Here is a 23,764-nt window from a genome sequence, read left to right as displayed (position 1 = left end):
TCTGTAATTCACTTTATACCTTCTTCTACGTTTCCTTTCATTGACATTGAAAAGATGCGATCAAAAATACGAATGCAAAAGTAATTGGACGAAGAATTGTTTAATTTGATAGACTAAGAATTATTTTATTTGTGCACAACTTCTGTCCCAGGGCAATTAATCGTCAATTCGAAGTAAGCTAATTCAGAAGTCCTTTAATTTTTTCCCTGTTCTATGTCAAGGTAATGCTCGGATTGCAAGTGTTACCCTTGAACTGAATAATTAATTCATCCCCATCAGTTAATTAAACAGCAGTTGCATTGGAAAGTAAACTTCCCATCATTGTTGTTGTTGTTTAAACATTTAAAATCGACGCTTTGCAAAGTTCTTCGATCAAAGCGGTCACCTACTTTCACGCTTAGCCAATTGCTCAATCAGCAACGTGTGCTCCTTTCATGTTATTATACAAATTTTTATCATTTACTTTATTTTTCTAAAACTAAAAATTGGTACGAAATATTACAATTTTCTTTAATCTCCTTATTTCATCACTGTTTTTATCGAATCAATACTTTGCCAAAATTGTATATAATATGTTTTAACAATTGGTTTATATATTTCAAAAATTATCGAAATACGTTTTAAGAAGAATTTCATTTCTATTATTTTTAATTTCGCTTTAGGAACAAGAGTAAGGAGAATTGTTTTAACGATAATATACGTCAGTTACTGTCAAAAGATTTGATGTTAGTACATAAAAAGAAATGGCCAGTAAAGGTGTGCTCTTTGTACAAGTATTTGTGAATGAGTGTTACCCTTAGCTACTGCTCAAGAAAACACCCTTCAACTCTTTCACTCGTATTCTGCTTTTCAGAGGAGAGAATCCAGAATTTTCCTCCGGTTATTAATCTCAATTAAAAGATACGTATAATAGTTTCCCCAGCAAACATATTCAATCGTTATAATCGTATAATATTATATTTACCATTGTAATTACTGGAACAATTTCAGACATCTGGATTTCTTAAGGAATTATATTTAAACCTACCAATTATGCAACATAGTTACATTAATTCGAGTACATGTTTCTAACAGCCTTCGTCCTTTAAAGTTGTATATTCAAATACGCAATCCAATTACACAATATTAAGTCAGTTTCAGTGCTGTCACTAAAAATGCATAAAGAGTAAAATTTAATCTCTTGTTTTCCTTACTGCAAATTCTATCTTCCCGTACTAGAACGTATAATCTTTTCATCCCTCTCAATAAACTGACTCTAATTCTTCCCAATAGACATTTAAAATTATCGAGGAATTATATTATTACAGTCGAAAAAAGTCTACCACTCACCTCTTTCTTCTATCACCAATTTCCTTCGTTCTTCATTAATTTCCATAAAATTTCACTTTTCAATGGGAACATAATTCGAATTTTGAAAGACGAGAACAAAAAAATTAACGACGTCGCTTGAGGAACCTAGTGCTCAAAATATATTAAATAAACACGAACTAGCTATAATTCCAAGCTATAAACGTAAAATCTATTACATAGAAAACGAGAGCTTAAAATCTGTTACATAAACATAACTTAATCTTATCATTTTATCACATAATTTTTTACCATTTCTCTATCTAAAATCTCCCCATCTTTCTCCTAGTTTCCCTAAAATCCGACTGTTATGCAAAAAAAACCTACTCCAATATCCGCGAAAACCACCCCAAAACTGAATCCCGTAGAAATTCACCTTCTGAATCTTCCAGTACCCTCTCTTAGACCCTATCGATCGGAAATTTCGAAAGGGCAATTAAAAGCCGGAAAAATGGTCGGTTCCGGACAGACATCGGCAGTTGAGGACAACTCCGTGTCCCTTTCCCGACGCAAGTGCCGCCCCTGGTCGCACGCCTGCCTAGTAGCCTCGTCGTGAACGATCGCCAGTGTAGTATCGCCAGTGAGGCGATACGGTGTGCGGCCTCGTGCACGAAAAGCGACGATTTTCCACCGGGATCCTCGTTCTAAACGACACGTAAGTTCACCAAGCAGCTATGCGTTTCCAATATTTTTCAACTTTCTCGACAATACGTCGTTAACTTATTACGTCGAAATGTAGAACTATCGATTATATAGTGTCGCTAATGTAATATAACGAGTGACGTCGTTTAGGTCGCGTGCAACTGGCTCGAAACCTTGTTGAAATTGGCCAAAGTTAAGCTATGGAAGTGAATGCGTGTCCCGATCGACTGTCGTTCTAAGGATTGAAGTATACGGTGGCTACAAGAAGCGTTTTTCTTATCAGCTTTTATATTCCGTTTTCATAATATCGAATTTTTATCCCGACGACGATATTTATGCAAATTCATACTTTTTGTGGAGATGGTTAAAAAATGTGGACTCTAGGTAGGTGATCTTTCTATGTACTAAACGTTACAACGATTACTATATTTTGTTTATTTTATATATCTTTGCACGTTACATTCTCGCTACGACGCATTCTATGCATTTTTGCATCTTCAAATTTCCCATAAATACGTAAAAGCGACGCAGTACTATCAAATGATACGAAATTCAATATAGTTGGATCTACGTAATTAATTACTATGTAAGCGCTATAACACATACAACGGTGTGTCGATACTTTTCGTAGCCACTGCATGAAGATTAAGATGCGTGTACTCGTCAAAATTTATATATTTGATATTGTGGCGATAGTTCTTCGCTCGAACGCGGACGACGAATGATTTGAATTTAGCAATTATTAATTAAGAATCAAGAATTAGCGGTTCAAAACCGTCTTATCGCTGTAAATTTTTCCACAGTGTTATTATTATTATCTACCTGGGTTGAAACATGTTGCTCCGTATTTTTGCGCTTGGTGCTTTTTAACCAACTTATTCGAATTCCAATGATTTCATTTGGCAAGTGATTTGATTAATGAGAAAGATATCTTAAGCCAACCAAATATGTTCATACTGATAAAGCATTGAAACTACCAAGTAACTTGAATTCAGGTAAAACGACTAATGTGAACGAGGTTTACACGCCACCTAAACGATGTCATTTACTTTTTCTCACCAACGACGTTGCATAATTTCGATTGTTATATACATCAGGATTTAGTAAATTAATGGTATATCGTTGAACAAGTTGGAAAATATTGGAAACGCAAAGCTGCTGGATTTATACAGCGTCGTTTACCGCTGGCATTGCAACCACGCGTTTATTAAATCCGTTTCAATTTTGCTATTCTAAATTTATTAAGTTCTTGAATTTTTAATAATGAAACAGGTACGGTCGTATGTATCGTATTATCAAACTTGCTGAATTTTAACGATACGAAATGTTAGGAACGTTACATTCCTCGACTGCGTACGACGCGTTCGTTTGAATCGTTGTTCGATGATGATATTCGACGATGAGAGATTTTTATCCTACGTTCTAATAGGCTTTTGAAAAAATTTGTTGCAATGAGGAGATACGAGCCGAGAATTATGCGTATGAGATTGTCCGAGAACGTTGTAAAGCTTCTGTTACCTGGAACTGTACTACGTGTTCGTTTTGCAAATCGATGCAAATCGACGTATCGAAAAATTGATCTTACAAAATTGACAAGTTTGATATATAAATATCTTGAAAAATTCCTCGGTCCAACGAAATATTCCTATCTGAATAACATTTTGCAAAATGGAAATTACGTATGCAGAGTAACAATGAAACAAATGATACCACTTTGGTGTCTTACTTTTCCTAAAAATAAAACATTATATATACAGGGTGGTTGGTAAGTGGTGGCACAAACGGAAAGAGGGTGATTCTACGCGAAAAGAGAAGTCGAAAATATAGAATAAAAATTTCTTTTTTTAATTTTTTGTTTTTTTAAATTTTTCCATCGAGACAACGATCTACAGCGAGTGCACGCGTACCGAGTGAAAATTCAAAGTCGATTTTCTCGAAAACAAAGCCTCGAACGACAAATTTTTATTCTATATTTTCGACTTCTTTTTTCGCGTAGAATCACCCCTTTTCCGCTTGTACCACCAGTTACCAACCACCCTGTATATATAAACGTATATGTAACACATCAAAAAATGCTTGGCTCCTTGAAAATTCCTGAAAATTATTTTCTTCTGCAACGAAATTATTGGCGTTTGAAATATTTTTTACAAGCGATAATAATCCGACTTCTGAGGAGTTTCGACGTATTTTTACCCAGTATTATCACAAATGTATATTTATAAGACCATTTTTCATATTTAAACAGAGTGAAATACGTTACCAATGTGAGACCACTTATTTTAGCGTCAACCTGTATACAAACATTTGAGTAAAGCTTGAATTACGTATGTGAACTATGCTGCTACGTGTACTTTGATTTTGCAAGTCGATTTTAAGGGTTTGTTGGGTGATTTCCATGTTAGGCATAGTTCGATGGGCTTTTGATCAAGATTTTACTATCAATGGATTGGGTGAAGTCTAATTGCTGTCGTAGGTGTCGATTTGTGAGCTAAAACGTGTTTCGTTTGATCACAGTGGTATATTAGCTGGGAATTCTTGGAAAGGGTGAAAACATAAAGGGATGAAGCATGATGATCTTCGATCATATTCGGTCATATGTATTGTTTGTTACATTTTTGTGTATTTCTATGCTGACAAGTTTATAAACTGGTGAATTGCGTTAGAAAAAATGCTTCGTAGTTTGATTCGTATTGAAACGTTGATTTGAAATAATTGAACGAACGTGGAAACGTGGATTCGTCCATTGAAGAAGTGAACTGGTCTATTCGCTTGGAACGATTTCCTCTTGTTCGCTTCTCTTTTATTTCTATTCAATTATATTTGCTATATATATATATATACAAATTCCTACAACTCACATGTAAAATCACTTTTCATTAAAAACTCTTTTCCTCGAATTTTAGTGGAATGATTCAAAATATATTTATCCTTGCTTATTAATTATCTGAAAAGGTAGGATTCTTAGTTCGAAACAGTCTAAGAAAAAGATAGAATAAAATAAACGAAAATCCAGTTATACAGAGAAATAATTAACAGTAAAAGAGAAACGAAGGATATTGGCAATAATCGATGGTATGGAACAGATCAACATGTTTGTTTGATTTATTCTTTGTCTATCAGTTGTCTGCAAAATGTAACGTTGAAATTTCTAAAATAACTTAAAAGAATGCAGAGGAAAATAAATGAAAGTGCTCGAGAAACGAGTCAAGGATTGCTAAATCGACTCATTGATTGCCCCCCGATCGATACAGAGGAATCTAACGCAATTACTCGACAGATTGTTGAAATTTTGTAGCTTTATTCTAACGAGGATAAATCGATGAATCGCACTGACAATTTTCGATAATTTTCGACGATTCAGTAAGCACGATTTCCACATTTTCCTACAATTGTACACATCAAATAGTTCTTATCAGTTCTTGTAATATAATTTCTCCGAGTCTTCCTATCTCGAATTTTTGTTCAAATGTCCAAGCTGTACGTGTAAATTTTCAAGCATAGTACCGGCACTCTGATATCTCGTATTGCAATTTATATCGCTCGAGGTGACGGAACGGACCGGAAACGGGACGTTCTGTAGCGGAAAGTGTTGTTCCGAACGCATTATCCTTTCCTCACGACTAGTAGAGAAACTTGCGAGCGTCCAAACCGCGAAATTAAATGGGAAAAGTAGGTCAGAAAGACGGAAAAGACGCGAAAATATTTTTGGCGTCTACTCGAGGATATTATTCCGCGCAAGCTCGTGCGATTCTTTAAGGAGGGATATATCGATTGTGAATTATGCTGTTCTTAAAACGAAATTCCTATTTTTAAGTTATGCAAATTCTGAGTCACGGTATCGTTCTTCATTGTTGTTGTTATTTATCAATTATACGGTACAATAATAATAATTTTGATATAAACACAAATGTTTCGTTATTTTCTTTTCTTTGATTCATACGCTTTTAATAATTTTACGGACTGTATTATTTTTTCGAATTTTCAATTCGCAGTTATTATTTGATGTCATGAGAATAATTATTTAAACGTTAAGAGAAATTTCGTTTCTCGAACTGTTTTGTTTAATGGTTTTTAATGGTTTTGTAATAGACCATGATTAAGTTAAAGAAAATTCAGGGACGTGGAAATCTTGTCAATGTTAATGTCACCTAGAAGCTCGAACCTTTTTAAGGGATCTTCACCTAAATATTGCTTCAGAGAGGCTATGCTCGGCTTAAACCTTGCACAGTGCTCAAGCGTTTTTGTGATTCTTGTTAACCCAATATGGGTCACGAGGCTCAAGAAATCAATGAGCCTCGTGCTCCAAATATTGTTTCACGTACTATTAGATCGTACTATCAATTAGTAGTTGAGGCAATACTATTTTCCATGGTACAATCCGTCCTTTCTATTTATTGCGTGCATCTAATTCTAAATTAGGTTGGAAACATTTTACGTCGCATTTAAAATTCCTCGTCGTTATAAAGTGTAATAGGAATAATAGGAATTGTTCTAGAAGTTAGAACTGTAGTAGACATTTTTTTGAAGCATGAATTTCCAAAAATTGAGTGGAACTTTTATGATAGAAATTTGATGAATGGAAATTTCCGCGATAGAAATTTGGTACCATGCAAATCTCAGCGAAGAAAAGTTTGGTCAATGGGAACTTCAGCGAACAGAAGTTCGTCGAAGATAGAAGTTGCTACGAATAGAAATTTCTGGCATAGAAATTTCATAGATAAAAATGTCCCTGATAGTAAAATTAAATGATCGCAATAGAAATTGGTCGGATAAAAGAATTCTGGAGGATAGAAATTTCCTAAATATAAAAATGTCCATTAATACAAAAATGTTGTAATACAGACTTGGAAAATTTCCTTCAAATCGAGACTGTTAGAAAAATTTTTAGAGAAATTCTTTCACACTAGAACCATTGATCTTTGCCAGGTACCTAAATAATAATAATAATAGTAGTAGTAAATTAAATAACAGTAGATTAAAATTATAGTAACAATTGGATATTTTTACTAATTACGAAAACATGATTTTAATGTCGATTATCTTGACTGGTGCGTCAGCTCTAGTGTTAAAATCGATGAAATTAATTAAAAGGCGAAGTAGCGGGCAGCACGTCAAGGCGATCTAGCGTAGAAGGACAAATTAAATAGAACTCCATTTTCAGAGGAAATATAATTCCGCGATAGCTATTGATTCGCGTGTGTTTTCAGATATGGAAGATTAAGAGAAGAATGATATAGCCATGAACCGATCAGGAGGCGATCGTGACGAAAGGCCGATGGCTCAGATGATCCATACACATTGCACAGAACGGTGACAGAGCTGTAAATTACAGCGATGGATATACAGAAGAAGCACTTGTGCCCCCGCTTGGTGGATTATCTCGCCATTGTGGGGGCCAGACTGCCCTCAGTCTCTCGCCAGCCTGTGCAGGTACATATTTTTCATTAAACGAGTAATAACTATGAAGATTATTTATCACTAAGCATCGGGGAAAGCGATCCCATCGCAGGAGATTGTGGAGACAAATTTTAATTGCGGAAAGAGAGAATTTCAAGGAACAGCGGATAACAAGAAGATATCAAGAAATTTGAATTACAGCAGGAAGATGAACGAAGGAATTTAACACGTATAAAAGAGAAATTTTTACAATAAAAAGAAGTGGCGCGTAGGTGATGAAGGAATACTATTCTGGTAATAGAAAGAAGACGATGTAAGTGTACAAAGGAGGAAATTTTAGCGATAAAAGGAGGAAGCGTAAAGATATCAAAGGGAGAACACCAGCGATAAAAAGGGCGATGCGAGGATGTGAAAAAAGGAATTTCAAATAAGAAAGAGAAATATTTGTATATTAACAGAAAGTGGACAGTGGCGAAAAGAGATGATTTAGAAGATACAATTGTCTTAAGCATATAGATGGCGCAGAATTTTATTAATTAGAAAGTTCATGAATGTATTATGATTATTTAGGTTCCAGAGTTGCTGCGACGATATCCAGTGGAAGATCACAAAGATTTTCCATTGCCGCTGGACATGGTTTATTTCTGTCAACCCGAGGGTTGCACCAGCGTGGGCCCAAAACGCACAGCCTTACGAGAAGCCACATCCTTCACTTTCACCCTCACGGACAAAGACTCCGGTACTCAATTATTTCTCTTTGCGTTTCTCGAAATAATCTTTCGAAGAATTAACTTTGACATCAGGAGCTTTGAGAGATCAAAGTAAACGCAGGGGTGTTGCGATTAGAATCAAATAAATATAATTCGTAAAATGCTTGCTTTCCTGATATTTATATCGTATTTTAACTGTATTTATTCGATATTATTTTAGGGAGAACTCGCTATGGTATCTGCGTGAATTTTTATCGACCAATAGAAAGGGCGGGAGCTGCGGTCGGGAGTGGAGTGTCGGTGAAAAGGGACAAGTACAATACGACGTTTCGAAGAGAGAGTTGGAGGAAAAGCATGGAAAAGAGCACGGATTCTGCCTTTTCTAGGTGAAATATAACACATCATTTTATCATAATCTTACTACCGAAAACTACAGCCATTCTGCCAGTTACCAACACTTGTCCGAACAATGAAAAATTCACGCCATTCGTTTTCTCTCATTTGCGAGATATCGACTTGAAAGGTCAGGTGAAATATCAGACTTATTAGTAAAGTTATAATTCAGATCCATAATTACGTAATCGTTATTAGCAGCTATGTATATTATACGAACATTTAAACATTTAAACGCATTACCAAACGTTGAATCTCCTAAGACTGAAAATCGAGATTCAGCTATTACCTATAGTCAGATTAGAAAAAAAGTGGAAGCTTAGGAAATATCAATGAAATAGAAAAGAATTCTTTTAGCAATATTCCTGCGACATTTTTAATCGGATATTTTTACTATTTTCGTTTACGCTGGTTGTATTGATTAGTTAAAGAGAATATTTTTCCCAATTATAAGACTGTATCTCTAGCTGTTCTTTATAGCGACTATAGGAGCAGTGCAGTGGGCCCTAGCGACTCAGAAAAAGATTGCCCGAGCAGCAGAAGGGACTCTGACACTTCGCATATACCGAGTGCACCGAGATTAGGTATCACTGCACCGAGTGGAGATAGTGAAAGTGGAGGAAGCCATTCACCGTCTCCACGAGCTTCACGCAGACGACAGGTAAACTGGTAAAAAATGTTGTATCATTTACCTAATACATAACTAACGTATGTATGGTAATATATAATAATGATATATAAGTAACATTTATATAATAATAACACGAAGTCGATGCTACAAATATCAATAATTGTTCTTATTTTCTATATCTTTATTTCATGATTTTACTTCCAGAGGATACGAAATCATTCGCTGACGTCGTTATGTATCATTTCCCATCATCCGTTCTTTTCGATGTTCCGGGAATGCCTTTTCATTTTGAAGAAGATCATCGATGCGTGTAACGAGAGTTCCTCGCCGCAGAAAGTCGGTGCTTCCCGGCAGACCAACAGGTAAGGATAATCCTTAAAACAGCAAACTTACATCCTCTTGCGTTCACTCGCTAATTCTTCCTTATGAATATTCAAATCTCACTTCGCATGCTGTTTGTACGTGCCTCTGCATCATTGTTTCTCTCCTACTTCATTTCCTATCGCGTCGGTCGTGTTAACGATAGTTTCTATTTTTGTCTGTCGATTGCGTATTACTATAAACGTAGGGATTACGGTACAAATATTTTTTAATGACTGTCAGTGGAAATGATGATATTCTTTGTAACGAATGTTTGAGCAGGAGATACGAAAGTATGTTAAGAGTTTAACCCTGAGTTAAAGAGTTCTACCCTGTTTAATTATTTTGATTTGTTCCTCGCTCGAGAGTCTTCGCTTCAAGCAACTTTTGTCTCAGAACTATTGTTCTAGATACGATACATATTTTTATATTATGGTATTATACGTATTGCACTGTATTATATTCCAAATCTTAATGCGGTGATTAACGCAGCTTCCAGTTGTTTTTAAACACTCAATTCAGATATAAATAAATAAACGAAAAACGAGTTTCTTAAAAAGAGAAATTGTCTGTCGATTTTTAACAGAGACACCGTGTGGAGCGTTTTAACGGGACAAACACTGGAAGGAACACCATCGATAGTGCTACACGATGTCCGAGAGATCGAGACGTGGATATTGCGATTGTTAAGCAGCCCTGTACCTGTTCCGGAAAAGACACGCGTCGAGGTCGAGATCGTGTCGCAAAGTATGCAGCCACCACTCTGTTTTGCACTCCCAGACCACACTAGATTTTCTCTCGTTGATTTCCCTCTGCATCTACCCCTGGAACTTCTTGGCGTTGACATATGCTTGAAGGTCCTCACGTTGATTCTCTTGGAGCACAAGGTAATTTTTCTATTCACCATCTAAATCACAATTATTTTCTCTTGAAAGTGATCTTTTCTTTAGAGAGAAAATTTTCCAAGCGTATCTTTTATTTTTGACGAATTCTTTGTTAGGTATTGATCAATATATTTAGTGTAATTTATAAGATTTGAATTTTTGTAAAACATCTTCAGCCTGTTTAGGATCTTCGTTTCTGTTCATTCAAATTTAGGATAAGATTGATTTTTCTGATTATATCTTCGATAACCCGATACTTTAAACTGAAGATTCTTACTACGTTGCTCAGAACAATTAGAGAATTTAATTCTTATGCCTCGTTCCTTGTTTCCATTCATTCTTTCTCTAACGATTGTTTCAAAGTTAATCTTCCACGATATGATAAAAACAATATACTATTATAAAGACTACTTCGATTCCGTATGCTTGGTCGATTCATAGTAGTTCTCAGTTTTTTAAAATTTCTCAGTTTCGCTCTCTTACTTTTCTGATAATATTGCGAACAAAGATAACAGAGGAAATGGAATTAATCGATGAATAAATTATATTTGTTTACAGATCGTGTTGCAATCCCGCGACTACAATGCCCTGTCGATGTCCGTAATGGCGTTCGTAACGATGATTTATCCTCTGGAGTATATGTTCCCCGCGATACCATTGTTACCCACGTGCATGAGCTGCGCGGAACAGTTGTTGCTTGCACCTACACCATTTGTTATCGGAATACCCGCTACTTTTTTATTGTTCAAAACGAACTTTAAAATGCCCGATGACATTTGGCTAGTGGATCTAGACAGCAATAAAATAAACGCACCTACTGGTCTGGGTGATCAATTGCCCCCATTACCCGAACCAGAAGGCACCGTACTAAAGAACCACTTGAAACAGGTAAATAAATAGACATTTATCACGATCAAGATTAACCCTTTCGCAGCCTAGCGAATAAAAGATTAGGAAAAAAGAAGACTGAAGAATTAAAAAAATTAAGAATTAAATAATTCCAAAGTTAATTGCAAATAAATTCCGAGATTTTTTTTTTAGGTTTCCATATAGGAAAATTTATTATTTATTGTCGCATCGACTAATATGGGTCATTAGCGACCGCAATTACATTACATAAGTTAGTACAATCGTACAATATGTATACTCATTATTATTATTATTATATGTTTATGCGTATGCATTTGTACGTATGTATAAACGATAAAGTACGTAGGAAAATTCTATACACTGTAAATTTTACGAATCGACGAATTAAGAATTAAAAAATCGTGAAGCTGATTATTATTGGAGAATTTTCAGATATTTCTGCAGCACTGCGTTTAAATCATTGAAAATTTCATACACAATTCTTATTTATATACGTAAATGAAATGTTTGAACCATGGATGACAATAATATTGTATTATTATATAATGTACGTGATATATTCATAATATATAACAATTCAAATTAAGTAACAAATATGTAACTTATAATAGATAAGGCTATTACTGTGACTTTAATGTTAAAGTGTAATATCGTATCAAAAGCTGCGAAGGAGTTAATATGACAAAATTAGAAAAAGAGACGAAATATACTCTAGTATATCTCTCTACGGTAGACAACAATATTGACAATGAAACACGTTGATTTAATCATTCCTCGTTTAATCGGTTCCGCAGGCAATGCAACTGATGGACCAAACCGGCTCTGGTGTAAATATTTCATTTATCCACTCTTTGCATGAACCATAAATATATAGGTGATACATTCCTTGTGTTGTAGTTAGCGGCATGGACTAATTTTGCCTCATATACCTACGACAAGTAGATTTTATTTTTTTATTTGATTATTCGTCCTTAGAGGATACAGAGCACGTGTTATTTCCGTTTCAAGGGAAGGAACCGGAAGCTTTTTAGAGACTACGATCTAGGAAGTGTAGCATAGTTATAGAATAGACGGAGTAGACGTAGTTGCTTAAACAATATGACAAATTCTCAAACGCGAGCTCTTCATAGGAAGATACCTAGAAAATTGTATTATTATTCTGCGTTTTTCTTATTGGATGGTATTTCTTTTTCTAGGCAATGGCTAGTATGTCAGTTCCGCAAACACTTTCGCAAGACACTTCTCCGAGGACTTCTCTGCAAGCCCCAAGTAGAAGGGAGAGCCTAACTTCTCATTTGTCCACTTTAAGGTTGGCAATTTTATTAATCCTATTAGTTTCTTTAATTTTTGCAACCCTCGAACCATATTTCGTATTTTATGGTGAGTGTTGTTATAATGAAGATAATGATATTTTATGGGTACCAATCCAGTAGGTTAAATTCAATGGTTGTTCGTAATTTTTCTATAGTTATATATATGGTAGATTGTTCAAAAAGTTTCAATATATTTTTTGATGAATTTTTATCGTCCATTGGTTTATCATAGCGTCATGATTTTTAAAGAAAACTCCACCTTGTTCAGTGAATGTTTTTGTAATTAATAACGTAAAATCTGTAGATAGGAAATGTTTAGTTTGTTCTAGTTAAACATTTTATTCCTTTCCGTTCTTATGTTTCTTTCTGCTGCCTCTTATCCCTTCTTTATTTTATCTCTATTTTTATTCGTTCCAATCTTTATTCTTTTCGATTTACCTTTTCTATGCTTTTAGTTTAAGCTTTCGTCCACCTTACTCTTATTTCAATATCAATTTCAACTTTCTTTTATACCTTCGTGAATACGAAGCGCGTTAATGCGTTTACTGCTGATTGAATTTTTACTTTGTACTATTCTTTTACCTTGCAGAATAAAAGAGAATGTTTCACAACTGAATATCGAATGCGATAAAATCAATACGAATAAAAATAGTAGGATTGAATTTAAATAAGAGAAGGTTTAGAAACCAATAACCAGACAATTATAAGAAAATTGATAGAAAATTTAAAATTGAAAAAAACACGCGGAATTCATAATAGACAGAAATAGAATATTCAAAGTATTCTGATCACCATGACAATACCTAGCAGAGTGAGGCAAAGTTCTGCTTAAGTGTCATTTCTTCAATTGCATTCATAAAAATATGAATTTGCATGAACATTCGCAGTCAGCTAATACCAACGCTACCAAAGTAACTAACTCTTGTTACAATTAAACCAATTGTTCACAGTGTGTCGTCAATGAAGCACAGACCTAGCGTCGACCATCATCCGAGTCCAGCGAGTTCTCCAGGAGCCAGCGCGGCTTCCGGTCATCGTCGCTCCTCCATATCTCAGTCGGCGGGTTCTTCGTCACCTCAAAAACCATTCTCTTCCCAAACCATGCAATCTTTCAACCCATTCATTTATGGAAACGACGTGGACTCTGTAGACGTGGCTACGAGAGTGGCCATGGTGCGTTTCTTCAACTCTCAGAACCTTCTGGCGAACTTCACCGAGCATACGAGGACACTCAGGCTATATCCGAGGCCTGTAGTCGCCTTTCAGATCAATTCTTTTCTCCGATCAAGGCCACGGACCAGTCATTTCTTGAATAAGTTCGCTAGAACTCAGGCGGTGGAATTTTTGGCTGAATGGTCGCTCACTCCGAGCAACGTGGCGTTCTTGAGAGTGCAAACAGGGGTGTTTGACCCAGCTCAAATCGGAGACAAGCCAAAGTGGTACGCCTCGAATTTAGAACCTATTTATTTCCCTGTTTGGGACAACGGTAGCTCGTTGGCGAACGCTTTGAAGGCAATGAAGGAACACGAGAGTCAACCGACTGACGAAAGCGGGTCTGACTCGGAAGGTGCTGAGAGTACGAGTTCCTCTTATTCGTCGCTGAGCGATTTTGTATCCGAGATGGTGTCGTCCGACTTGTCTCCAAGTGAGTAGCCGTAATTAACAAATAAATTTTTTAATTTAATGTGCAGTGTAAATGTAATCAAACGCAGTGTTAATGTAGAAAATGATTGTTATAGTATTTAGGAATTAGAGTTATGTAGCTAAATCTCAGTCATGTGAGATGAGTTTCGATTCTCCATTTCTTTGATTGTGTCCACAAACACATGAATTTACACAACATCTGCAGTTAAATACGATTTTATGAATCGTTTGTGTTTGACAGAACTGGTATACTGAAATTGTTAGAGATGGAAGTAAACGAGTGTTGGTAAAAGCTGTGACGTTTAAGAAGCATCATACTTAAATAGGAAAAAATGTAACGTCAATTAGGATTGTATACTCTTATCTGAAATTTTCTAATGATGGAATCGTAGGAGAATCTAGAATGAATTTTAATTTAATTCATTAATAATTCTATTTCTTAATCGGATATAATTTGTTTTACAGGTTACAATTGTTCACACGCGGCGCAGCCTCAACCAATGTCCCTGTCCGTGGACCCAAAGAACGTTTACGATCCACCCAGTTCATTGCGATATCCTGGAGTGGACGAAGAATCGACAGTGAGGCCAGAAAGTCCTTTGAGCACTTCCTCCAGTCACAGTGATCTAAGTAGTCCTAGTTTCAACAGGGACTCCGAGTTCGAGTTAAACCCCAAAGTTCAAGAAGGTTCACAGTCAACCAATGTGAGTATTTTTAAAAATATATATGTACTTAATTCTGCTTACTTTTGTTATTAATTTGCAACTAATGCTACACTTATGAATAGTAATTTTCTTTCCAACAGAATTTACCAGAGTAGCAGAATCCTAGATTAATTTCTTTCTTTAAATTTCTGACTTTTACTTCACACATAATGGTCCTTCATTCTCAAATGAAACTTTGGTCGCTAGCATACGTAATTTTCTGCTTAGGATCATTCCAAAATTATTTTCTAAATTTATCCTTGCTACGGAGTAATAAGAAAAAGAAGAGTTAAAAATTGTATCTTTATTCCAAAATCTTAAATCTTTTTATTCAAAAGAGGGAACCTGAAATCTTATCTTTCTCCTACAATTTTTAATTCTTCTTTCGTATCATTCTATCTATACGAATCTCATTATACATAGAACATCCCGTATCAATCTCCAACACGAAGCAACTCTTAAAAAACTGCTAAACTATCGACAAAATAAAAGTATCCTCATTACGCTCGACGTCCTAACAAAGTGCTTAATCATAGGATAAAGAGGAGGGTGGTAGCTTTGAGTCAGACTCAGCGTCCACGATAACACCACGCACAATCCTGAGCGCACAAAGTTCAGTAGGACAGTTTGGAGTAGGGAAGGGGCGTTCTTTAGCGACTCCGAGCATCGGCGACACCGAACGTCCTGCCACATCCCACAGGACTTCTCGCGTCAGTAGATATGTCGTTCCTGTGAGTTCATCCTTCATTGGTGGTCTATTGACTGGTGTAACATCTGTCGACTACTTTCTATCGATTTTTGTTTGTTTTGATGTTGTTTTGAACTTTGCATGCGGTATATCATCGAAAAGCAGCAGATTTTCCACTCGATGTGTTCAGCATGGAAAACCCCCTTTTTCATGGCCGTTTGACATTTCCTTATCGAGTTATATAAACGAGTTACAAAGACTCCCTTTCATTTCATTTTCACTTTCATTTATCGTTCGATGTTCGATATCGCTCAAATAATTTCTTTTCCTTTGGATAATTTTTCACTTGTCAATGTTTGTTCTAAGTATGAGGTATGAATGTATTTAAAGTTTTTGAAAATTCTTTGGGAGTTTTTCATTGAATTTTATATGGTATAAATTTATTTTGCCTCTCGATGCTTTTTTAGCGATTTCTTTTAAAATTTCAAAGTATAGATCTGTCTTATTTTTTGAAGCCTTTTAATGTGTTTTTTCTTGGAATCTTATAATATAGATTTCCTCTATCTCTAATGTTTTCTATTTTCCGATATCTGTTGATTCTTTATGCAATTCTATAGTATTGATTTTCCTTATTCTTCTACGTTTCTCTAGTGTTTTCTTTCAGAATTTCATCATTCAAACACCTTTTTCTTTCCACTTATTTGGTTTTTACTTCCGTAGTGGAAATTTCTTCTTCTTTCTTATATTTCTCTCCTAAGATTCATTTAAAGCATTTTTTAAATTGTTTTGGTATTAAAAAGACTTGTATGTATTATTTGTATGTGATCTACAAAACGTTTCATTGATAAAACTGTCCCAATGTAGTTCATTCATATGTTTATTATCGTATCAATATTTTACGAATAAATTAGGCCAAATGCATGGTATTTTTTTCACTCCCAAAAATTATAATGTCACAAAATTGAAGTTAACAACATCTATGACATTTCATCAAAGCTGTATGTAATATAAACCTTCGTCTCAAAGCATCAATTATCCTTCCAGATCAATCGGTCTCAACTTATTTTAACCCTTTGCCTTATAATTTAATAACAAGTTAAGTCAGACTACGAAGAGTTGTGTCATCTTTGCTTAATCACCTTTTTTTTTATTTATAACATCACTTCAGAATGCCACTATCCAATTATATGTATACAACAGAGAATATTGTATGAATAATCGTCTCCACACGCCTGTTTTCTAGGAAATTTTAACGACGACTGACTACTTTCTCTATTTAACTGTCGCCTGGCAAACACTTGATTATTATTGCGTCAAACGAGAAGAATTTCTATCTGCATATAATGATAAAATTGTTCGCGCAGCTTTATAGAATTGTAGAGGATTGATCTTATCAGATATCACGAAATACAGATTACTGTTTGTGAGCGATTTACTTAAGATATTAATTCGACACAAAACACAAGTCCAGATATAATAACTTTCGCGAAATAAATACGCGCAGTCTCAAGAAACTCCGTATATACGTCTGATACGTCTGTACGCTTATATTGCGATCGCTGAACTTTCTCGCTCGTCATTTCGTTTGTTTATTTATACTGGTCGGGGGACAGTCGGAAAGTTTGAACTCGACTGCGTTTGACGGTTGAAAGTAGCGGCGACATTGTTTTGCTCGGAGTTCATTGCTCCTTGCAATACCTGTGACCTAATGGTCACGATACTCCGAAACAAAACAACAACAGGATTCGAATTTGTCCTGCTCGCGTGGCGCTACAGAATAATGACACGTCAGTGTACAGTATAGAAAGTAAGGAACGTAAAATATCTGCATTTGTTAGAATTGACCCAGCCTCCACCGTCGAAGGATTGATCAATATCTCAGACGTCGATAAAGAACGTCTTTTTAAATTTTACAGCGATACATATTGCTTTTAACATTCCATACTTTGACTATCAAATAAGTATTTTAATATGTAATATTATAAATGTCTCATTTGAAAATATTTTATTTAAACTTCATTCTTCATGTACATATGTATGTAGTGTCGCCTTTTTCTTCACTTACGTTACTCTGTGTATTTATATTTACTTTCCTCTCTTAAATATCTTATTTCTTGTCTTTTGGATCGAAACCTTTTTACATAACGATCTTTATCTGTCTTTCGATGTTATTCGATATTGCATAAATATATGTCGGAGATGAAAGGAAAGCCGAAGCTTTTCCTTGGAAATTTTGGGAACATCCTCTAATACTCTAGATTTTATCATAGCTGTAGTTAAGCAATTGTTGTCATTCATAGAAAACAAATGCAATCGTACAGCGAGGAAAATTTCCAGGAGGCTGGCATTCGTGCGATTGCCTTGGAGAGTGACACATCGAGCATTTCAACAATCGTATTTTGCGCCTAAAACTAGTCTACGCTTAGTAAAGAGTTATCCCGTTGACCCTGGATTCGTTTGAACCCAAGAACATTGTTAATAGCGATCATTAAACTTATTATTTGTAAAACATACTATTCATTAAACTTACTATTCGTTAAACTTATTATTCATTATACTTATTATTTGTTAAACTTATTATTCGTTCAACTTATTATTCACTAAATTTATTATTCGTTAAACTTATTATTCGTTAAACTCTAATATTCGTTAAACTTTGTAGTAGTCTTGTATATACGTGTAAATATAATCTCTGCTTTGTAAAACAATGGCTGATTCGAGTGAAGAGTTGTTACGCGCCCAAAATTTTAACCATGACCCGACATATATATAAATTCGATATTATACGGCAAAGGGTAGAACTTGTATAATATTCTATCGATAGAAATTTCCAAAAAATTAACCATTATCATATCTAACGATTGAGTCAAAAGTTAACAAATCTACAGAAATTCTGCCTTAAATTAAAGAACGAATTCTTCCTCTATTTCGTCTTTCGATATTTAAATGTATGTGTATGTAAAGTTGAAAACTGTTCGGCCTTTCTTCCCAAAAGGATCTTTCTCCAAGAACAAGCGTCTTCTTCAAAAATATTCGATAAATCCTCAAAACAGCTTACGATAATTAATGTTATCCATTATTCGTGTTATTTCAAAGATTCAACCAAGTGCGGCAAGTCTGCAGCGTCACCCAAGTGTGGGTAACGTTTTAGCAAGGACGTCGAGCTTTGGAGCAGGACCATTTTCCCGACAGACGAGTAGTAACAGTAGCAACGAAAGTGAATCGTCGATGGTTTCTCGACAATTATCTGTGAGTACTAGTGGACAGAAGCAGGCCGAAGGTTTACCAAGACAAGCTTCCAGTGTGACTGGAAATGGTGTGTTAAGACAAGGTTCTCAAGGATCGTTGTTAGAACAAATAGCGAGCCAGGCGAAGGATTTGGTCCGTGAAACTAAGAGACAGAGCAGCCAGGATGGAATTCTTGCTCAGATGGATAAGGTATCTTTGTGACTTTGAATATTGTGAATATTCGGAAATCATGGGATTTTAGATGTGATAGAATTTGATTGAAGAACGATCACGTTTAATGCTTTTTAAATTTTAATAATGTCCATGATGGTTTAAAATTCTAACAGAATGGTTAATGATTTATACGGAAAACTTAGAGCTTTTCAGGTTATTATTGCTATCCTCATCATTACCTATACCTTTATTTAAGAATTTAAGATTATTACCTATACCTTTATTTAAGATTCTTCCGAGAATAATCATACCAGCCCCAAATACTTTTGATATTAATTACAGTATAATTACCTTATAGTTTATTTTCCTTGAAAACTTCCCATAACCTTTTTCTATATACAATTGCAGCTTCTTTCTTTTTGCTTTACAGTTGAAACATCAGGCGAAGGAGAAGATTACAGAGGCCGGTGAAGATAGTCTCTTCGCGCCATTGGAACAAGTGAGTCTTTATCTCAAAACATTAATTATATTTAAATTAAGCCATATAATTATAATACTTAAATTGAATAGAAAATATTTAATTTTTCGTTTAAATATTAAACAGTTGACGCAACAGACGAAGAAAGCCATGGGGGAGGCAACAAAATCTGTTCAAGAAGCTTCGAAGAGCGCTTTGGAAGCTAGTAAAACCGCGGCTGGAGTCAGCAAAAATACATTCGATGATTTAACCTACGTAAGCAAGAGCACTTTTGGAGACTTGACGAAAAGTGCCAAAGAGGTTGCTGCGAAGAAAGGTTTACTCAAGGTACGCCGCAATATTATTAATGACGCATTTCTTCATTTCTTTCAATTTGGAAATCTTTTAAACTGATTCATTCACTGGATTAATCAGGATCTCTCTTTCAAAAAGTTTCTAAAGAAACTGTGAAGACGCTTCAAAGTTCCAAAGAAATTCCCAATAAATCTTATAAGAATAGCGCAAATACTTGAAACAAACTTTAAAAGTTTATGGACACGGAGAATATACGCTAAATAGGAATATTCAAAATAGAAAGTTTCTTTTAAAGGGAACTGAACAGTTTAATTTCAAGTGAAAGAACCGTCTTTCAAAATTAACATTCTAAAGAAGAAATTTTACGAAATGAAATTATTTAGGGCCTTGGCGATACGCAGCATTCACCCCCATCGCCTCCGGGAATGTTGCAACGAAGAGATTCGAGTAGCACGCAACTGGTCGCTTCGGATAACCGCGGAGGGCGCCGGGAAATCGGACGTGATTTTTTCAGCAATATTAGTAGTGATTTAAATGGCATCGCTACGCAAACGAGCAACATGTTTAGCGATCTGTTTGGTACGTTTAATCTCTTCTTTCTTATTTATTGTACAAATACAATTCAAGAAGTTATACAAAAGATAAAAAATATATAAAATAAATCTTTTCAATTCATTTTGTGTAGTTCTCTTTTTACACTTGTAGGTAGTAAAAGTAGTTCTAGTCGAAATACCGGCTTCCCTCAGTCCCAAAAGGCGGATAAGAAGACACCATTACTCGGACCTTTCCCTAAAAGTATTTATTATCCTTTTTCAATCTCGACTGATTGAAAATTAATTTCGGACTCTTTAAATTGTTTCGTCTTATTTAGGTAAGACAGGATTGGTCGAACGCTCGTCATTGATAAAACACTCGACGAATAAAGCCAATCAGGAAGATATTCAGAGGATGCAGAACGCAGAGAGATCTAGTACAAATAGTGACAATCAAGCTTTCCTGACGGATGTAGGTTTTTTCATTTGATAATATTTATTTTGCTATACTACGCAGGATTAAAATTAGGATTCAATTATAAGAGAGACATTTTATGGATTCATATCAGGTGGTGAATCAGGTGATAGCCGGCGAAGGCGTTGGTTGGCTAAAACTGAATAGGCTGAAGAAACTAATGGAGGATGAGAGCTATCGAGATCTGGTGGTGACGAAACTGAATAAGGGTCTTCATAAGAAGATTAGTCCTGACGATCATATCGACGATGTGGTGAGTGTAATTTATACAAAACCTTCATGATGTATATATATGATCATAATATCAATTTCAACATTCATGAACTTCTCTTCGTTCCGCTTTCTATCAACAGTGTATCTCGAAACCAGTTTACAAGGGAATGCTAAAGTGCCTTCAAGCAGTGGCTCACGGTCTTGGACACACTTACAATAACTTCGGTTTAGGTGGAATGGCGTCAGTCTTCCAGCTGTTGGAGATTGCACACACTCATTATTGGAGTAAGGATCTTTCAGAGAGTGGTTTCGATAGTTCACTAATGTCTCAAGTATGTACCACTCGTTATAAATTATCTATCTTGCTTCGTGTTATCGATCTTATGATTCAATTCTTTCTAATTCTTTGCGACTCCTCCAGGCATCTAGCCCATTTGGCAGCAGGGAAAATTTGAAGTCTCCACAGTCTCCTGTACAGCCCGAATTTTCGAAGTCAGGTAAAATAGAACACGATAAATTGAACTCAAAAGACTTGAAATTTTAGAAATTCTAATTAAAATATATTAGTGGTTCACTTAATCATCGTTAGGATCTTTTCAAATAGAAAAATATAGAACGACGTGAATTTTAATGTATCCCATGTTGCATTATAAATTACAGTTTATTAATATTCCAAGTCTGAGTTGATTCTAACACTATAAATATCCTTTGATTGAAGATACGTCTCAACTTCATTTGGATATGTCACACGGCCACGCACCACCGGCCAACGAAGGGAGCCAATCGACGACGGACACGTTCTTCGATGTGTTCACGAAAAAGGGAAAGTTCCTCAGCAGGCTAACGTCCTTCGACTCTGAGGTAAAAGCAACGAGTTCCGTCAGAACGTTACCTCGTGGCATACGAAGGTAGCAAAGGTGTTTTTCTCTACATGGTCTCACTTTCTGTTTACATTTCACGTGTACAGCCCGACAACTATAAAGCTTACCAAAACTATTCTTACAGAATGTTTCGTTTCCCTCGTACGCTTTCATGTATAATATTTTATATTCTAGATTTTTCATATATTTTTTCTTCCTTTTTTTATTGCAAGCCATATAGAAAGGTGTACAAAGAAGATATTTGATTTCACGGAAAATGTTTCTATTTTCTATGATACCTTTTCTCCTGATTAAGAATTTTAGAAGATCGTAGATCAATCAAATGTATTAAATTTATTTATAAGTTAAACGCATTGATGGTTTTAAAGAATTCATACATATTTGAAACGGCATAGGACACAAAATTATTAAACGTTTGAAAGCGTAGGTGAACGAAAGGCTCTGTAGGATTAAACAACGACGAAACAGTTGTTGAAATTGTAGAGGATTGATCTTTTCGGATATCACGAATAACAGACTAACTGTTTGCCAGCAATTTATTAAAGATATATATTGTCTATAAAATTGATTTGACACAAGGCACAAGTCCAGGTATAGTAAGTCTTACGAAATAAATACGCGCTATCTCAAGAAACTCCGTGTATACGTCTGATACGTCTGTACGCTTATGCTGCGATCGCTGAACTTTCTCGCTCGTCATTTCGTTTGTTTATTTATACTGGTCGGGGGACGGTCGGAAAGTTTGAACTCGACTGCGTTTGCCGGTTGAACGTAACGGCGACATTGTTTTGCTCGGAGTTCATTACTCCTTGCAATACCTGTGACCTAATGGTCATGATACTCCGAAACAAAACAACAACAGGATTTGAATTTGTCCTGCTCGCGTGCCGCTACAAAATTAAAAATTCCTATGTATTATCTCCCTACGATGGACAAATGGGTGTTGTTTCCGTTAAATACACAGGTACACATAATTGCATGAGAGATTGTTATACGTAATATTGTCAAACGATAAGTATTGCCCAAGAATAGTGATCAGTAATATTATACTAATCCACGAGCTTAGAGGAACACAGCGCACTACGGGAAATAATTCAGAACTATATAATACATGAATATCAGACCAAATAAAACTTATGAAAATTCTTTATACACCTAACATTTCGCATAAACAATAATAAAATACTATATTTTTCCTCCAACAGTTAATATACAAATTTAATATTCGGAATTCTCGCGGGATTGAAAAGTCCGTAAATCTTTTAAATTGATTCGCAATTGTTAATAATAAATAAAACAGAAATTAAGATAAGAGAAAGAAAAGAAAAGTTGCAAGTAGTAAGTGTGCTATATAGAGGCGTCATGTGTTTTTAGAGTGGGCGGGGAGGTGGAACAGGAAGCAGCGAAGCTTTATCCACAGACGGAGGTAGCATAATCACTAATCCTGCTTTTCGGCAAGCGCACCAGGCGTCTTTCCGAAGCACTGTCTCTGATAGCGAGGTCGAACAAGGCAATGTAAATTGATCACTAATTAGTCTTTTCTTTTTTTTTTAATATGCTAATTAACATAGAATATTTTAAAATAGTTGTTAGCAAAACCGAACCAGGTTTATCCAGATGAACGACCTATGAACTTATGCAATAACAAGCCTCTATATTACATGTAGTGTACATATAAGGTGTGGCATCGATTAATCACCATGATAATATTTGAGCCAGTTTTGATAGTATAATAAAAAGAGTACTTCAAATGAAAATTTATTGATTTTAATCTAAATACAATTCAACGCTGCGACTAAAATCTCATTTTCTCTTTATTCACAGTCTACATTACATAAAATCATTGATTGGCCAAATTGTTGTGTTGTTAGTTACTTTAAAGAAACGTTTAGTTAGTTTTAAGAA

General features: G+C 35.3%; 1 protein-coding gene across 10 annotated transcripts in view; it reads left to right on the top strand.

Annotated features, from left to right (window-relative positions):
* The first annotated feature begins 1,899 nt into the window (after nucleotides 1–1,899).
* The window catches only part of Rab3-GEF (Rab3 GDP-GTP exchange factor), a 42,735-nt gene continuing 20,870 nt past the window's right edge, over nucleotides 1,900–23,764 (top strand). For 5 of the 10 annotated variants that reach the window (XM_076625101.1, XM_033335348.2, XM_033335355.2 and 2 more), the window contains exons 1-24: nucleotides 1,900–2,002; nucleotides 7,197–7,419; nucleotides 7,957–8,125; nucleotides 8,317–8,482; nucleotides 8,970–9,150; nucleotides 9,325–9,482; nucleotides 10,067–10,367; nucleotides 10,923–11,252; nucleotides 12,029–12,061; nucleotides 12,431–12,543; nucleotides 13,498–14,192; nucleotides 14,657–14,895; nucleotides 15,432–15,626; nucleotides 18,680–19,021; nucleotides 19,416–19,484; nucleotides 19,590–19,790; nucleotides 20,141–20,336; nucleotides 20,463–20,552; nucleotides 20,629–20,762; nucleotides 20,860–21,018; nucleotides 21,119–21,310; nucleotides 21,400–21,475; nucleotides 21,697–21,839; nucleotides 23,234–23,374. In XM_076625101.1, coding sequence (XP_076481216.1) covers nucleotides 7,324–7,419; nucleotides 7,957–8,125; nucleotides 8,317–8,482; nucleotides 8,970–9,150; nucleotides 9,325–9,482; nucleotides 10,067–10,367; nucleotides 10,923–11,252; nucleotides 12,029–12,061; nucleotides 12,431–12,543; nucleotides 13,498–14,192; nucleotides 14,657–14,895; nucleotides 15,432–15,626; nucleotides 18,680–19,021; nucleotides 19,416–19,484; nucleotides 19,590–19,790; nucleotides 20,141–20,336; nucleotides 20,463–20,552; nucleotides 20,629–20,762; nucleotides 20,860–21,018; nucleotides 21,119–21,310; nucleotides 21,400–21,475; nucleotides 21,697–21,839; nucleotides 23,234–23,374 — 4,419 coding nt within the window. In that variant the 5' untranslated portion in view covers nucleotides 1,900–2,002; nucleotides 7,197–7,323. Of the gene's footprint in view, nucleotides 2,003–2,139; nucleotides 2,374–7,196; nucleotides 7,420–7,956; nucleotides 8,126–8,316; nucleotides 8,483–8,969; nucleotides 9,151–9,324; nucleotides 9,483–10,066; nucleotides 10,368–10,922; nucleotides 11,253–12,028; nucleotides 12,062–12,430; nucleotides 12,544–13,497; nucleotides 14,193–14,656; nucleotides 14,896–15,431; nucleotides 15,627–18,679; nucleotides 19,022–19,415; nucleotides 19,485–19,589; nucleotides 19,791–20,140; nucleotides 20,337–20,462; nucleotides 20,553–20,628; nucleotides 20,763–20,859; nucleotides 21,019–21,118; nucleotides 21,311–21,399; nucleotides 21,476–21,696; nucleotides 21,840–23,233; nucleotides 23,375–23,764 lie in introns of all 10 variants that reach the window. The other 5 variants (XM_076625098.1, XM_076625099.1, XM_076625100.1 and 2 more) reach the window with 5 other exon arrangements.

This window comes from Bombus vancouverensis, chromosome 15 (assembly GCF_051014615.1).
Source record: "Bombus vancouverensis nearcticus chromosome 15, iyBomVanc1_principal, whole genome shotgun sequence".
NCBI classification, from domain to species: domain Eukaryota; kingdom Metazoa; phylum Arthropoda; class Insecta; order Hymenoptera; family Apidae; genus Bombus; species Bombus vancouverensis.
This window is presented reverse-complemented; position numbering and strand designations above follow the sequence as displayed.